The following is an 18497-nucleotide window of genomic DNA, read 5'->3' as shown; positions in this document are numbered from 1 at the left end:
ATCATCCCAGACAGGGCTTTGTCAAGCCTGACCTTAAAAACTTCTAAGGAAGGAGATTCCACCTGCTCCCTAGGTAGCGCATTCCAGTGCTTCACCACCCTCCTAGTGAAAAAGTTTTTCCTAATATCCAACCTAAACCTCCCCCACTGCAACTTGAGACCATTACTCCTTGTTCTGTCATCTGCTACCACTGAGAACAGTCTAGAGCTATCCTCTTTGGAACCCCCTTTCAGATAGTTGAAAGCAGCTATCAAATCCCCCCTCCTTCTTCTCTTCTGCAGACTAAACAATCCCAGTTCCCTCAGCCTCTCCTCATAAGTCATGTGTTCCAGTGCCCTAATCATTTTTGTTGCCCTCCGCTGGACGTTTTCCAATTTTTCCACATCCTTCTTCTAGTGTGGGGCCCAAAACTGGACACAGTACTCCAGATGAGGCCTCACCAGTGTCGAATAGAGGGGAACGATTACGTCCCTCAATCTGCTGGCAATGCCCCTACTTATACATCCCAAAATGCCATTGGCCTTCTTGGCAACAACAGCACACCGTTGACTCATATCCAGCTTCTCGTGCACTGTAACCCCTAGGTCCTTTTCTGCAGAAGATGTTCAGTGCTCTGGTGCAATGTCAAAATAAAAACTAGCATTCTATGTATGTAACTGAAATAAGTACAAACTTCTTTCTTCTTGTTCTGAAGCTTTTACTGACTTGCAGCTCGAGTATTTTTGATGGCTGTTATTTTCTTCTTCGCTTTCATTGTGTAATAGTTTCTGGCTAAACAACTTTCATATGTTAATTCTCTTGTCAGAACAAGCAGTTTCTTGTATATATTTCAGTTACCATGCCTTTTGTACAGCTAATGATTGTGTCACCTTTCCTGACCCAGTTTCAGTAACATGTCAAATGCAAATTCAAAATGGAAGCTGCTTCATACACTGCGAGGGAAAGTTTTTGAACTGAAAAGAACAAATTATAAATCTAAAGTTAATATCAGAAAAATCAAATATGCAAGTACTGTTGTCACAGGTGCATGAAAACCCAAATGCTGAATTCTGCTCTTATAAATAGATGTTTCTGCAAACTTTGCATGTGTGCTTATGGCAATCTTTAAAAACAGCCTATAGCTTTTAAATCATTTCTAAGTCCTTGCTACCTACAAGAAGAGGAAAAAGTATATGACTTCATATATACCAATATAACTACCAGTAGAACAACAAGTTTCCAAACTTATCTAGTTTAAAGCAATTAAAATTTGAGCTGCAGTTATTTAACTAAAGTACTACTCATTGCTCCTTAGATTATATTCCTACCTCTATAACACGGCAGTGTTTCATCAAAGGAGATGTTAGCTGCATTGCATCAATGAAATTAAATAAGTAATGTGCTAAGCAGAATTAAATGTACCTTTTACCAGTTTCTGGAAATGGAAACTAGATTAATTCTAAGGAATATAAATTCCTGTCACAAGATCAGCAGGGTATTTGTGAGCCCTGGCAGCATTTTGGATCCATGCCCTATAAAGACTAAGACCCACTTATTTATTATGATGGACTGTTAAGGAAGGGTTTGCAGGTAAAAAAAAAAAAAAAGATTTTGCCTGCCAAAACCTGCTTTTCACAACAGTGAAAAAGTTTCACTACTACATAAGTTTTCAGCTTCTCATGAGGGGATTTTCCTTTCCACCTGTTTTCCAGCAACGGAAATATTTTCGCATCTCTACTGTCATCCACATCTCATACCTTCCAGAAGTTATTTTACATTTACAAATAAGAAATCAGTTTCAAACATACTACAAATGCCCCATTCACAGGAGATTACTTGTGCAGTTTCAAATTTGCTCACGTACCTTTTGTCCTGCAATAACAACACGATCTCCTAGTTTCAAGCCAAGTGACATAAGCATGGCCTTGCCAGTGACATGATCATAGTTTGGAAGCATGGCCTTTGAGATGTCACATGACAGAGGCACTGCATCCAACAGCATCTGCTTGATTTCTTTTGCACTTGCTGCAGCATCTGCCATCTCTAATGGCATATCTACCGGATCAGGAACCACGTCTGCTGGAATCTGTCCTTTGTCATTCTATATAAACAAGGTAGAATAATTAAAAGACTTAACATAAAGACAGGCCAAAACTTGGCTGTGCAGAAGTAGAGTCCACGTATAAGATTTAAAATCCCCTTGCTACATTTTTGTTGTTGTTGTTAGTAACCAGCAGCCAAAATTTTCAAACATGCATATATAAAAATATTAAACAGGCATTTGACTGAGACAAAATACAGCATTTTAAAGTACATGTTATGAAGGACTAAGAAAATAGACTGCAATGATGTTCTGAAAGTTTCCACACCATCGTTGACACACAAACTAAGGATTCTCCAAGTGGCCTTAATACAACTGATATTTGCTCATTAAAAAAGTCGTATATCGTATACAGTCCCTGGAACTAGTTGACCAAAAGCAGCCCACTAAAAAGCTACTAGCTGGCAATGGCTTTCCATCATTACCAACTTGCACCAAATCTGATATGGTGAGCCAAACCATGGTCTATGCTACAATTTTTGACGAGGTTTTTAACTAGGTTGTGATATGCTTGGCTCGAACATGGCTTGTGTCTCCTCACAACATCGGATGCCTACTATTTGGTTAGTAACTAAGAAGCTAACAAGGCTTCATTCTCAGTGGTTAAGTTGCCACATAGTTGTAGCCCAATTTACTGGTCCTCCTGTCTCTCAGTTATGTGCTAGTGCATCCCAAAGTACACTGTCCACGTGCTGCATGCATGCATCCTGGAAACTTTATTTCAAAGCAATATGAAAAGGCTACCTAGATTTTCCTAGAAGGTAGGATACAAAGACTGTTTGGTAGCTACAGCAGACACAAACAAGGTTGCCATGGCTGTATGTGAAAACAGTTGCCCCATGGACAATTTAGCTATACTTGTTGTAATCCAGGTCAGATTATTATTTAGCATTTATATTATGATAGCATCTAAAGGATACCAGGTTGAGATCCAGGTTGAGACTCACTGTAAAAAACATGATAAATGACAGTCCCTGCCCCAAAGTGCAAATGAGAGCATCATGAACTGGCTTCAAATACATGGCTGTACTTTAGTATTGACAGGCCTTAGAAGACAGACGTTCTATGCATGAAAAAACATTGATGCTCTTAGTCTAGTTCCAAATGGACAATGAAATCTAAGGGCTTGGCTACACTTGCAGCTGTAGAGAGCTTTGAGTTAAACCAGCCTGTGGAGAGCGCAGTAGGGAAAGCGCTGCAGTCTGTCCACACTGACAGGAACAAGTGCACTGGCGTGGCCACATTTGCAGCACTTGCAGCGGCATTGGGAGCGGTGCATGATGGGCAGCTATCCCACAGAGCACCTCTTCCCATTCTGGCGCTGTGGCTTGTGGGAAGGGGGTGGAGGGTGCGGGGCATTCTGGATCCTGCCCCAACGCCCCGTGATGCATCAGTTCGCATCCCAGCAATCCCTGTGTTTCCATCCACATTTGGCGCCATCTTTCAAAGGTTTCTGTGCGGTGCACTCTGTCTTCCCTTTCGGTCTGTGGGAATGGAGCCCGAACAGCTGAGGAGGATGCTGACGAGTCTTGCCAGCACGTCACGTTTGGCAGTCGAGTTATTCCTTATGATCCAAAGTGACAGTGAGGAGTCGGACGAGGATATTGAGTCGTGTAACGCATATGACACAAAATTGCTTGTCTCATTCACGGACATGCTCTCCACCGTGGAACGCCGCTTCTGGGCTCGGGAAACAAGCACTGAGTGGTGGGATTACATCGTTCTGCAAGTCTGGGATGACGAGCAGTGGCTGCAGAACTTTCGGATGAGAAAAGCCACTTTCATGGGACTGTGTGAGGAGCTCGCCCCCACCCTGCGGTGCAAGGACACGAGATTGAGAGCTGCCCTGACAGTGGAGAAGTGGGTGGCTATTGCAATCTGGAAGCTGGCAACTCCAGACAGCTACCAATTGGTCACTAACCATTTTGGAGTGGGAAAGTCAACCGCTGGAATTGTGTTGATGCAAGTTTGCAGGGCCATTAATCTCATCCTACTCAGAAGAACCGTGACTCCGGGTAACGTGCATGACCTTGTGGCTGGCTTTCAACAAATGGGTTTCCCTAACTGCGGAGGGGCGATAGATGGGACCCATGTTCCTATTCTGGCACCAGACCACCTAGCCTCCAAGTAGGTTAATTGGAAGGGGTATTTCTCCATGGTTCTCCAGGAGCTTGTGGATCACCCTGGGCGTTTCACTGACATTAACGCAGGCTGGCCCGGAAAGGTGCATGACACACACATCTTTTGGAACACTGGACTGTTCAGGAAGCTGCAAGCTGGGACTTTTTTCCCAGACCAGAGGATCACCATAGGGGAAGTCGAAATGCCCATTGTGATCCTTGGAGATCCCGCTTACCCTTTAATGCCGTGGCTCATGAAACCCTACACAGGGAGCCTGGTCAGCAGCCAGGAAAGGTTCAACTACAGGATCAGCCAGTGCCGAATGACTGTCGAGCATGCTTTTGGCCGTTTGAAGGGCCACTGGCGCTCTCTTTATGGAAAGCTGGACTTGGCCAAAGCCAGCATCCCCACGGTTATATCCACGTGCTGTACCTTCCAAAATATTTGTGAAGGGAAGGGTGAAAGCTTCACTCAGGCATGGGCCTCAGAGGTTCAACACCTGGAGGCTGAATTTGCACAGCCAGAGAGCAGGGCTATTAGAGGGGCCCAGAATGGGGCTGCAAGGATTAGGGATGCCTTGAGGGAGCAATTTGAGGCTGAAAGCCACCAGTAATGTCTGTTGCTCTGCACGGGAGTTAAGTGCAGTGGCTGTGTTTTGTACACTGAATTGTAGTGCTTGTTGCTTTCCTGGGCTAAAGTATATTTTGCTTTATGCACTAATAAAGTATGTTTTCAAAGTGAAAAACTCCATTTATTGAAAAGAAAATTCATTTCTTGAAATAAAAACAAAGTAACACAGCAATACCACAATGGCAAGGGGGTAGGGTGGGGACCGGTTCACCCACAGACTTGAATATGTCCTGATTTCATACTCTGGAATCCTGTCTGGAGTGCTGTGCACTGAGTGCTGCACTTCAGGATGGCTGTAAGGCCTGCTGCGGGGGGTTGAGTGCAGTGGATAAGGGTCGTAGTTTTCATGGGTGGATGGTGAAGCTAGGGGTGTAGGAGGCAGCTGGGAGCAGTAAGAACCCAGATGTGGGGCAAAGTGAGTTGGAGGGGACATGGGGGCACAAGGGAAAGAGTTTTGGGACAAGGGCTGCAGGGGGCGGCGAGCGTAGTTGTGCTCTGCCTGCATGGTGACGAGCGCCTGGATAGAGTCCGCTTGGCGCTCCATTATGCTGATCAGCCAATCCGTGCTTTGCTGCCAGAGCACCGCGTTTTGCTGCTGGCAATCCTCATTCTTCTGGCGGATCCTCCTTTCACTCTCCCTCCACTTCTGTGCCTTTCGATTCTCTTCCACAGACTGCTGCATCACTTCCTGCAGCATGTCTTCTTTGCTTTTACGGGACCTCTTCCTGAGTGCTCTCAGTCTGTCGGCCAGTGATAACACCAGCGGCTGAGATCTCAAGGTTGCACCTATTCAGGCAAAATGCAACACTTAACAGAGGAGGCATTGTACACACCAGACAGAGCAATGATTCCCCCACACTTACGGAGGGCAATCACAGTCCATACAAAACCATACTTTGCCTGTTCCAAAGCGAGCGCACAGTGGCACAATAGCCTGACTGGGACAAGAACCATGCTGGCTCTCCCAATAAACTTGTGCAGGTGCATTGCCCACGTTCTGTCTGAGACTTTTGAAGAGATCACCGATGCCGATTACCATGATGTGATAGACCACATCAATGCGCTATTCCGCATCTAGGCATGCATGCATCCCAAACCCTTCTCGCCCAAAGAGCTTCCTTCCCGGAAAAAAAAGCCGCTTACCAGAAACCTCCTCTGGTGTTTGTCCTTCCCCAAGCACCGGCCGCCATGACTGGCTACCTTCCTCCTGGCTCGAGAAGAGCTCCTGGCTGCATGCATCTAGGGATTCCGGGGTGTCTCCCCCCGCCTCAGCACCCTTACTAGCATTTCCCTCATCCTCCTCCTCCCCCCTTGCTGTGCTGGGCTCGGAAGTGTCCATGGTGGTTGTTGGAGTGGAGGTGGGGTCGCCCCCAAGTATCACGTCCAGCTCTTTGTAGAAATGGCAGGTCGCGGGGGCAGCACCGGAGCAGCCATTTGCCTCGTGGGCTTTGCGGTAGGCATTCCGCAGCTCCTTCACTTTAACCCTGCACTGCACGACGTCCCGGTCATGGCCCCTTTCCATCATGGCCCTTGATAGGTGCCCAAAGATATCATAATTCCTATGGCTGGAGCACAGCTGGGACTGCACAGCTTCCTCCCCCGAAACACTGATGAGGTCCAGCACCTCACCATTGCTCCATACTGTGGATCACCTGATGCGTGGAGGTATGGTTGCCTGGAAGGATGCGATGAGAGCACTCCACGCCTGGCTGAGAAAACAGGAAGGGGATTTTCAAAATTCCCAGGAAATTTAAAGGGCAGGTCTGACGGTTGGTCACCTGAGGACAGGGCAGCAGAGTTCAAAAGTGATGACCAGAGTGGCTAGAACAGGCATTGCGGGACACTTCCAGAGGCCAATCAGAGCGCATTAGGTGTCCACACTGGCGCCGTTGCGCTCCAGCAAGAGCGCAACAAATGTTATTCCTCTTGGGGAGGTGGAGTACCAGGAGCGCTCCAGCCGCGGAGTCAGAACGCTCTACGTGCCTTGCCAGCGTGGACGGGTAGGAAGGTAGAGAGCTCTTGGCAGCTTTATTGCGCTATAACGCGCAAGTATAGCCAAGGCTTAAGTATACACACTGTCAACTGATGGGCTATGAAGATTGACCCACAATGCAATTCTTAAGATGAGCAAATCAAAGAGCTTATGGAATTATTTAAAATAATACAGCAGCTCTTTCATTTTCTCTCTTTAGTAACGTGGTCCAGGCACACCCATAATTTGCCACAGACCTATTGTTTTTAGCAGAACAGCTGTAGAAGGAAAACACGCAAGAGCTTGTGGTAGATCATTAACTATGATAGGTGTGGCCAAAATCTCTCCTTTTTTCCAGGGATCACGAGTTGAGGAGGTACCCATTAAACTGTTTTAAAGCCATACAATTGGATGTATAAAGGCAAACAAGGCACTATTCTTAATGTACACATTGATAAATATAACCAAAATCCCACATTAATATTTCCATAACTCTAAATCTTTTCTTTCTTAGGAGCCTCTGTAGCAGAAGCCACCTTGGTTTCCTTCAGGACAAAGTCAGAGTTACTAATCTGCAATATGAGAGATTCAGGGTCAGCAGCCACCACAAGACTCTTTCCCCATACACAAGCGGCATTCAGATCTGTCAGAGAGACTGTGTTTGGGCTCATGTGATTAGGGCAAGACGATTAATACACAGCATTTGTGATGATCTTAGGTTGCATTCCTGTGTTTCTGAACAGAGGTACAGCTGTGTGATAATGGCTACTTTAGAGGACAAAGGAGCACTAAACAATAAAAAGACAGGCATACATACAGTAATGGGAAAATCTGAGTAATGTGACTAAACTGACCTTTAGATGGAACTGGATCTTGACAGAAATCTAAGGTTGGATACATAACAGATCACAGCTGCCCAAAAAGGAAAATCTTCCAAAATTAATTACCAATGATTTTCAGGCAGTACCACTCAATATAATACATTTTCAACTGACCAAAACCCAGGACTGGTTGTTACTTTTGTGTGTGTGTGTGGCTATTTTTCTTAAGTGTAACGAGACAAGGTAGGTCTGCTGGTGAGAGACACAAACTTTTGAGCTTACACAGAGCTCTTCTTCAGGTCTGGTAAATGTATTCAGTGGGCATGTCTATGTTGCAATTACAAACCGATGGCTGGCCCATGTCAGTTGACTCAGGCTCATGGGGTGCAGGCTAAGGGGCTGTTCAATTATGGTGTAGTGTAGACATTGGGGCTCACAGTTACCCAAGCCCTGCAAGCCAAGTCAGGTGATACAGGCCAGCCATGGGTTTTTAATTGCTGTGTAGGCATATGCAGAGTGTCACCTTGTATTTAGCTGTGAAAGAGATTATTTAGCATAAGTAGTTATACACATCTCACAAATTTCAGAGTAGCAGCCGTGTTAGTCTGTATCCGCAAAAAGAACAGGAGTACTTGTGGCACCTTTTTCCATCCCACCATCAACCTCAGCCTGGACCAGTCCACACAAGCAGTCCATTTCCTGGACACTACTGTGCTAATACGTGATGGTCACATAAACACCACCCTATACCGGAAACCTACTGACCACTATACTTACCTACATGCCTCCAGCTTTCATCCAGATCACACCACACGATCCGTTGTCTACAGCCAAACTCTAAGATACAGCCGCATTTGCTCCAACCCCTCAGACAGAGACAAACAGCTACAAGATCTCTATCAAGCATTCTTACAACTACAATACCCACCTGCTGAAGTAAAGAAAGAGATTGACAGAGCCAGAAGAGTACCCAGAAGTTACCTACTACAGGACAGGCCCAACAAAGAAAATAACAGAACGCCACTAGCCATCACCTTCAGCCCCCAACTAAAACCTCTCCAACGCATCATCAAGGATCTACAACCTATCCTGAAGGACGACCCATCACTCTCACAAATCTTGGGAGACAGGCCCGTCCTTGCTTCCAGACAGCCCCCCAACCTGAAGCAAATACTCACCAGCAACCACACACCACACAACAAAAACACTAACCTAGGAACCTATCCTTGCAACAAAGCCCGTTGCCAACTGTGTCCACATATCTATTCATGGGACACCATCATAGGCCTAATCACATCAGCCACACTATCAGAGGCTCGTTCACCTTCACATCTACCAATGTGATATATGCCATCATGTGCCAGCAATGCCTCTCTGCCATGTACATTGGCCAAACCGGACAGTCTCTACGCAAAAGACTAAATGGACACAAATCTGACATCAGGAATCATAACATTCAAAAACCAGTAGGAGAACACTTCAACCACTCTGGTCACTCAGTAAAAGACTTAAAGGTGGCAATTTTGCAACAGAAAAGCTTCAAAAACAGACTCCAATGAGAAATTGCTGAACTGAAATTAATTTGCAAACTAGATACCATTAACTTGGGCTTGAATAGAGACTGGGAGTGGCTGGGTCATTACACAAATTGAATCTATTTCCCCACGTTAAGTATCCTCACACATTCTTGTCAACTATCTGAAATGGGCCAACTTGATTATCACTACAAAAGTTTTTTTTCTCCTGCTGATAATAGCTCATCTTAATTAATTAGCCTCTTAGAGATGGTATGGCAACTTCCACCTTTTCATGTTCTCTGTATGTATATATATCTTCTTACTATATATGTTCCATTCTGTGCATCTGATGAAGTGGGCTGTAGCCCACGAAAGCTTATGCTCAAATAAATTTGTTAGTCTCTAAAGTGCCACAAGTACTCCTGTTCTTTTTACATCTTACAAAGAACCTTTCAAGGGACCATTCAAGGTGAAGTGACCAGCTAACACCTCTCAAATCATAGTGGGAAAGGAAGAAAAAGAAAAGCTGGGAGGAGAGGAGGTCGTTATAGATTGTTGTAAAAAGTCATGAATTCAATGTATGCGTTTAGTTCATGATTTTTAGTATCTAGCAAAATTACAAATGTAAGCTCCCAGACTCATCCTTTGAAGGTGTTATGCAGGTTTCCAATGAGGACAGAGAATTCAGATAACCACACTCTCCAGCTCCCCCCCCCGCCCCCCATTTCCTCCCTATGACTGGAGGGGTGTTAACTGGACACTTCACCTTGAATGGTCCCTTGAAATATGTGTTAACTACTTATGCTAAACAATCTGTTCAGCCTTGTATTCAGAGTGTCACAGCTAAATACACTTCCCAGACCTGAAGGAGAGCTCTGTGTAAGCTTGTCTCTCTCACCAACCACCTTGTCTTTCTTACATTCTGGGACCAACACGGCTACAACACCACTGCATACAAGTTTTCTTAAATGACAGTCAAATTAATCACTACAGTCTCGAATGAACTCACACAGGAAAATCATAAAAGACAAAAAATCCCTAACACCTATGGACCACTTTTCACAAGCGATCACTGCATATCTGATCTTTCAGCACTATATCCTTGAAGAAAACTTGTCCAAATTTGCACCTTCAAAAGGCAAGCCAGGAAACTTAAATTTGTAACACTGCTAGGCACTAAAACCAAGGACATGGCTCATTACAACAACCTAACACACACCAGCCTGCTAACCCTCAATGGCCCACATCAAATCTCTTTTGCATAAACAATCTAACCCTTATTGCCCACTTTATTTCAAGGGACCTCCTAATGTTACCCATTATGCTTAACTGTGCCCCAATTTGTATTTAGCACAGAAACGCTGATTTCTTTCCCCAGACATGAAGAACTCTGGGTAGTCTGAAAGCTTGAACCTTTCACCAACAGAAGTTGGTCCAATAAAAGATACCCTACCTACTTTGTCTCTCATATCCTGAGACCAACCTGGCTACAGCAACATTAAACAGTCAAAATAATTACTTTTCATCCTTTTGGTTCATCTGAAATCTTACACCTTACCCTAAAGGCAGGATTCGCTCCATGTTCCAGTAAACACTTCACTGCTGCAGTACACAAGTTAAATGCAGCAATATGCAAAGCTGTTCCAAAATCGAAGTCACTGCAGGTGGCATCCACATCTGCAATTAAACATCACGAGTGAGAATGGAAGAGGTGTTACTTGAAACATTTCAACATATAAATAAGCACTATTTTCTGTAACCCAGATGCTGATGAATGGTGATTTTATGTAGCACCCCTCCTTAACCATATACACACGCACACACACACACACACATATATATATTCTTTACAAACTACCGTCTTCTAACTTAGTTAACTCCTGTCATTGCATAATGCTAACTGCTAATAGCTAAATAGCAGAAAGCACATAAGACTGAGCATTCTGGGTAAGTAAAAAAATGCTTGTACATTTATATTTCTATTCATTGTTTAAACAGGTAGAAACTTGGAAAAAGCTGTATTTTCCAACCAACTGTGTTCTTTTTTATTGGACAAACACTGATTGCACCCCCACTTCCCTTATTTACTTCATAAAAAGCAAATGAATTAGTGATAGTAAAGGGTCTTAGATTGACAGATTACAGAATGAAATGTTATAATCCAATCAAGAACAGGTACAGTATAATACAAATTCCCTCAGATTACCCTAATGTGCCTCAACCTCCTTTTAGAGCAATTACTTTTAGCTAATAGAAAAGAATTCAGTCTCAATATCCAATCTATCTTTGGCATCAACACTGAGGCTAACAAAATGGGTGCCAGTTCAGGATGTGGACATTTGTCCACAACTCCAATTCATTTCACATATGGTACCAAGCAACCTTCATATGACTTTCAGATATTACTAATCTAGCTCAAATTTGAACCAGTAGCCATGAAAATGGACACAGAACCTTTCAACTCTGAGCTATCTAACTTCAAAAAGGTTGTGTACATGGCACACCAAAGCACACCAGTGCTCTAATGTGTTGCAGTCTAACTGTCCCATGTAGACCCTGCTGACATAGTTTAAAAGGTATCTATTTTGCATTAACATAGTCCTGTTTGAAATGGGACTACACCAATGTGAACTAGGTACCTTTATACATAAGCTTGAAATTATCAGTAAAATTATCAGTAAAATACCTAAGATAATCCATCTATAAGACCAGGCAAATTTGCATGCCTAGTTAGGCTATCAACCAGACATTTCCATGTCCATATATGGCCTGATTTTCAGAGGTGCTGAATACCGATATCACCAACTAAAGTCAATGAGAGCTACAGGTGTTCAGCAACTCTGAAAATCCAGTCTTTTTTTTTTTTTTTTTAAATGAAAGCCTTCAAATACATCTAGCAGACCACCATCATGTCCTCGAAACTTAGTCACACACTTTGAGGTTATTAGCATTACCCCTTTATTGCATTTTACACTGACTAAGAATTATAATATTCAAAAACCAGTCAGAGAACACTTCAATCTCTTTGGTCACTCGATTACAGACCTAAAAGTGGCAATTCTTCAACAAAAAAATTTCAAAAACAGACTCCAACGAGAGACTGCTGAATTGGAATTAATTTGCAAACTGGATGCAATTAACTTAGGCTTGAATAAAGACTGGGAGTGGATGTGTCGTTACACAAAATAAAACTATTTTTCCATGTTTATCCCCCCACCCCCCTACTGTTCCTCACACGTTCTTGTCAACTGCTGGAAATGGCCCACCTTGATTATCACTACAAAAGGTTCCTCTGACCCCCGCCCCACTCTCCTGCTGGTAATAGCTCGCCTTACCTGATCACTCTTGTTCTATCAACTTCATGAAAATCTCGTACAGATACAGACAGACATAATCTTCCTTTCCAAATGCAAACAGATGGACATCATACCAAAAGGACTGAAGGTAAAAAATCCATTACAATCTACATACCACACAGACTATGCTGACAGCTTGTGCCACACACTCTCAAAGAAACTGTGGAACCACCTGATCAACATCCTCTACAGCAAACAGGGAAAGATTAAGACTGAGCTCTCAAAACTGGATACTCTCATAAAAAAACAACCTTCCACACAAACTTCCTCGTGGCTGGACTTTACAAAAACCAGACAAGCCATTTACAACACACACTTTGCTTCTCTACAAAAGAAAAAGGACACTAAACTATCTAAACTACTACATGCCACAAGGGGTCACAATAGTAGGTCCCTTAACTCACCCAGCAATATTGTTAATCTATCCAACTATACTCCTAGCCCAGCAGAAGAATCTGTCCTATCTCGGGGCCTTTCTTTCTGCCCCTCCACCCCCACGAACATGGTACAGTTCTGTGGTGACCTAGAATCCTATTTTCAACATCTCTGACTCAAGGAATATTTCCAACACACCTCTGAACAACATACTAACTCACAGAGACCTTCCTACCAACACTACAAAAAGAAGGATTCTGGGTGGACTCCTCCTGAAGGTCGAAACAACAGACTGGACTTCTACACAGAGTGCTTCCGCTGACGTGCACAGGCTGAAATTGTGGAAAAGCAGGATCACTTGCCCCATAACCTCAGCCGTGCAGAACACAATGCCATCCACAGCCTCAGAAACAACTCTGACATCATAATCAAAAAGGCTGACAAAGGATGTGCTGTCGTCATCATGAATAGGTCAGAATATGAACAAGAAGCTGCTAGGCAGTTCTCCAGCACCACTTTCTACAAGCCATTACCCTCTGATCCCACTGAGGGTTTCCAAAAGAAACTACACCATCTGCTCAAGAAACTCCCTGAAAAAGCACAAGAACAAATCCGCACAGACACACCCCTAGAACCCCGACCAGCGGTTTTCTATATGCTACCCAAGATCCATAAACCTGGAAATCCTGGACGCCCCATCATCTCAGGCATTGGCACCCTGACAGCAGAATTGTCTGGCTATGTAGACTCCCTCCTCAGGCCCTACGTTACCAGCACTCCCAGCTATCTTCGAGACACCACTGACTTCCTGAGGAAACTACAATCCATCGGTGATCTTCCTGAAACACCATCCTGGCCACTATGGATGCAGAAGCCCTCTACACCAACATTCCACACAAAGATGGACTACAAGCCGTCAGGAACAGTATCCCCAGTAATGTCATGGCATATGTGGTGGCTGAACTTTGTGACTTTGTCCTCACCCATAACTATTACACATTTGGGGACAATGTATACCTTCAAGTCAGCAGCACTGCTATGGGTACCCGCATGGCCCCACAGTATGCCAACGTTTTTATGGTTGACTTAGAACAACGCTTTCTCAGCTCTCGTCCCCTAATGCCCCTACTCTACTTGCGCTACATTGATGACATCTTCATCATCTGGACCCATGGAAAAGAAGCCCTTGAGGAATTCCACCATGATTTCAACAATTTCCATCCCACCATCAACCTCAGCCTGGACCAGTCCACACAAGAGATCCACTTCCTGGACACTACGGTGCTAATAAGCAATGGTCACATAAACACCACCCTATACTGGAAACCTACTGACCGCTATGCTTACCTACATGCCTCCAGCTTTCATCCAGATCACACCACACGACCCATTGTCTACAGCCAAGCTCTACGATACAACCGCATTTGCTCCAACCCCTCAGACAGAGACAAACACCTACAAGATCTCTATGAAGCGTTCTTACAACTACAATACCCACCTGCTGAAGTGAAGAAACAGACTGACAGAGCCAGAAGAGTACCCAGAAGTTACCTACTACAGGACAGGCCCAACAAAGAAAATAACAGAACGCCACTAGCCATCACCTTCAGCCCCCAACTAAAACCTCTCCAACGCATCATCAAGGATCTACAACCTATTCTGAAGGACGATCCCTCACTCTCACAGATCTTGGGAGACAAACCAGTCCTTGTTTACAGACAGCCCCCCAACCTGAAGCAAATACTCACCAGCAACCACACACCACACAACAAAAACACTAACCCAGGAACCTATCCTTGCAACAAAGCCCGTTGCCAACTGTGTCCACATATCTATTCATGGGACACCATCATAGGGCCTAATCACATCAGCCACACGATCAGAGGCTCGTTCACCTTCACATCTACCAATGTGATATATGCCATCATGTGCCAGCAATGCCCCTCTGCCATGTACATTGGCCAAACTGGACAGTCTCTATGTAAAAGAATAAATGGACACAAATCAGACGTCAAGAATAGTAACATTCAAAAACCAGTCGGAGAATACTTCAACCTCCCTGGTCACTCAAGTACAGACCTAAAAGTCGCAATTCTTCAACAAAAAAACTTCAAAAACAAACTCCAAAGAGAGACTGATGAATTGGAATTAATTTGCAAACTGGATACAATGAACTTAGGCTTGAATAGAGACTGGGAATGGATGGGTCATTACACAAAGTAAAACTATTCCCCATCCCCACCCCCATTCCTCAGACGTTCTTGTCAACTTCTGGAAATGGCCCACCTTGATTATCAGTACAAAAGTTTTTCCCACCCCCTCCTCCCCGCTCTCCTGCTGGTAATAGCTCACCTGACCTGATCACTCTTGTTACAGTGTGTATGTAACACCCATTGTTTCATGTTCTCTGTGTATATAAAATCTCCCCATTGTATTTTCCACTACATGCATCCAATGATGTGAGCTGTAGCTCACGAAAGCTTATGCTCAAATAACTTTGTTAGTCTCTAAGGTGCCACACGTACTCCTTTTCTTTTTGAGGATACAGACTAACAAGGCTGCTACTCTGAAACCTGTCACAACATATATGAAAACAAAGGTACATAGACAAAACCTGAAGGCATGTTTAAACACATTTCCAGCTTAACTGGGTGCCCTGTATCATTACTTGGGAACTATCTGAAGGGAAAGAAATATGTAGCAATACAGTTTGTTGTGAATGATGTATATGGGATTATATACCAGAAGCATGACACATAAAAACATTATTTCATTCCCAAGGAATGAAACAGTTCTCATATCTGAATATGTTTGTCAATTTGAGGATAAACCAGTTCTCTATATAGGTTCACTCTAAAATTCTTAGAATTGAGAATGTTATATGGAGGCATGCAGGGCATTTTACTGCCGCAGTAAATCAAGCTCATGTGGTAACTGGCTCTTCTTTGGAAGAGTGTCTCTAAATTCACGCCATACTCATTACACCTTTTGCTTGAAAGGTTACATATATCTTGTGACTTTTTTTTCCAGAACAGGTAAAGTAGGGACCCCTCCAAGGTACACTTGGGTCCCTCCATACAGCTCACGACAAACCAAAAAAAAATATGTTTTATTTGTACATGCACACTTGTTTCTCTGCAAGATCTGAAATGAAAGAGCAACCACATTCTTATGGAACAGTCTGCCCAATTAAGTCTTGTTCCCAAAATGTTAAGAGTATCTCTTACACTAATCCAAACCTCCTGACACATTAAGTCAACTAATATAAACTGTGTCAGACAGGTTGTTTTATAAACATCTTAGGGCAATCACATTATTCTTAGGTTGTGGGTGTTACGCATGTGGGAGCTGATGAGGTGCAAGTCATTTATTTGTTTATATGTTTTCTTTATTTGGACAAAACCCTGCCCTTCCTTGGAACCGCTGTGCAGGAGAACTGAACGAGTATGAGGCCAGGTGTTTGGCACAAGAGCCATTCTGATGCTGCAGGTCATGAAGAGACAGGGGGAGGGTGGCTGTTGCAACATGATGTTGACTGCTCTTCTGAACATGAGCAATAGTGGTTTGTCTCTTGTTGCTGGCTACAGTTTGTGGCCCTTACACTCTCAGGAGACATGGCGCATTAGAAGGGAGACTTCTGGCTAGTGTTCGAGCACTGTGGAAAGATCCAGGCTTTCCTCAAGCAGCAACAGGGATTCAGCGAGAAAGGAGCTCCCTACAACAACAGAAGTCAGGATTTTGCCTTTTAATTGCACCCCTAGATATGAGTGCCTGCTCACCCGCCATTTGTTTTTGAGAAATGCTAAAGCAGCCACTAGCACCTATGCTTATGGATTAATACTCTGACAATTCCTTATACAAGATCTGGTAAACAAACCCTGTGTGTCTACATGACGTTTTAAGACATGAAATGGGGTACTGAGTTGTCAATATTTATAAAAGGATACCTTTTCAGTGTTTAAAATGAAGTCTTTTTAATTACAGCTAGTTAAAAAGAGGCATCTGACAATTCTACAAGACAGCACAACCAGAAGGATGTTTATTTAGTACAATGCACAAACTGTTTATTGGCGTAGATACTCACGCAGATTAGGAACACAGTAATATTGGCTTCTGCTTCAGAAACCAGTGTCAGTTACCTTTTGCATTAATATAATGGGTTAGACTTTAATTATTAATTTATACTATTATTTGCAGAACTTCAAATGCATTTATAACTACCAGTGGGGTCTCCCATCCCAATCTGTACCCATTCTACTATCTCAGGTATGACACTTTAGTCGCTTCGTTTTTAAATGGGCAGTAGAGGTGAGACATATGAACACGTCAATAGCGGCTCCAATTGCTAGCAGCATGCATCTTTTTCACCTTCTGTTATGTTCGCCAGAACTGATCTACCCCATAGCCTGCTTCTTCCTTTCTGAGTCTTGATCATAAGGACACCTCAGAAAGCCTCAGATTTCACAAATAGAACAGTTGTGCTTGTTTCTCCACATCTGCTCTTTCACTCTGCCAGCAAATGTTTAGAGGTGAGTAAACTGACGCTCTATTACCCTTTCTCCGCCCCCCCATTCCCTCACTTCCCATTCACTATTTACGAAGTCTGATCCCATCATACTCTCTCTTCTTTAAAAACAACCTGGCCTATGCACTACAGCATAAACTCAGTTCAGAGAAAATGGACCGAAAAAGCAAACTAAAGAGAATGAGAAATAACTTTAAAAAAAAAATTATGGGAAAGTGCAGCTTTCATCTATGCCTACACAACCCCATTTACTGGATGGATCAGTGGGGTTAACGGAAGGACAGAATGGCATATTATCTAAGAAAACTGATACTTGATAATACCTACCTTTGGGCTTTGCATTTTTCAAAATAACTCTAATAAGTTCTGGAACATCAAAGTAGGCAGCATAATGCAAAGCATTCATATTTGTCCAGCGACTACGTAAACTAGTATCTGCACCCAGATCAATAAGGTGAGAGGCGAATTTGGCAGCAGTCTCAACATCACCTGCAAAGCAGTTTTTTTTAAAAGTTGTTTTAAATGTTAAGTAAGAGTTTAATAGTGTGGTATAAATATACCAGCCTAGATATCACATATAATGCATTAGAAAACATTTGTATTCCAAATTATGGCTACACAGAGCGAAGCCTAGAGAAAGACATTTTGCTACAAAAAGGCTCTCTTGCGGATTAGGCAAGAAAGGAATCATGGGCATCAGAGGCAGGCTAGGGAGGTGGTGGAGTGAGGCCCCACAATGCCTAATTTTCAAACCTTCTGCCAGCAAAGTTAAAGCTCCATCAGCCACCCCACACCCTTTTGCTGGAGCAGAGTGGAGAACTGGGTTCAGTATCAGTGTAAAAAGGTTCTTTGATAGAAGCCAATAGGAGTCATCAAGAAAGAGAGGGCTAAAGGCACTCTTATTTCCTATAAACGTGCATGAAATGCAACCGAAGATTCCTTGTCTCTCCCAAGGAGCCTGAGATTTCAATATTACCAAGTGAGAAACCTCTCAGTTATGTTTAGGTTTTTTAATTGGTATTAATACATACAATAATTACTGCATCATCCCTTCTAATAGCCATTAAGGCACTATACAAATAAAATGTTTACAAAAGTTA

At 43.4% G+C, this 18497-nt stretch overlaps 2 protein-coding genes across 7 annotated transcripts in view; both read right to left on the bottom strand.

Annotated features, from left to right (window-relative positions):
- CLIP4 (CAP-Gly domain containing linker protein family member 4) overlaps positions 1–18497 on the bottom strand; it is a 54445-nt gene that overhangs the window by 20506 nt on the left and 15442 nt on the right. For all 6 annotated transcript variants that reach the window (XM_037895572.2, XM_037895576.2, XM_043543536.1 and 3 more), the window contains 3 exons: positions 17725–17886; positions 10700–10818; positions 1844–2080 (listed from right to left, as the gene is read on the bottom strand). In XM_037895572.2, the coding sequence (XP_037751500.1) occupies positions 1844–2080; positions 10700–10818; positions 17725–17886 (518 nt within the window). The remainder of the gene's footprint in view (positions 1–1843; positions 2081–10699; positions 10819–17724; positions 17887–18497) is intronic.
- On the bottom strand, positions 4820–6200 carry LOC119565830. The gene is made up of 2 exons (XM_037895577.2): positions 5975–6200; positions 4820–5617 (listed from the first exon to the last, which is right to left on the bottom strand). The coding sequence occupies exons 1-2, from the start codon at positions 6168–6170 to the stop codon at positions 4953–4955; spliced, it is 861 nt and encodes a 286-aa protein (XP_037751505.1). The 5' UTR covers positions 6171–6200; the 3' UTR covers positions 4820–4952.

Source organism: Chelonia mydas, chromosome 3 (assembly GCF_015237465.2).
Source record: "Chelonia mydas isolate rCheMyd1 chromosome 3, rCheMyd1.pri.v2, whole genome shotgun sequence".
Taxonomy (NCBI): Eukaryota; Metazoa; Chordata; order Testudines; family Cheloniidae; genus Chelonia; species Chelonia mydas.
Note: the sequence above shows the minus strand (reverse complement) of the source record. Positions and strands in the feature narration are given on the sequence as shown.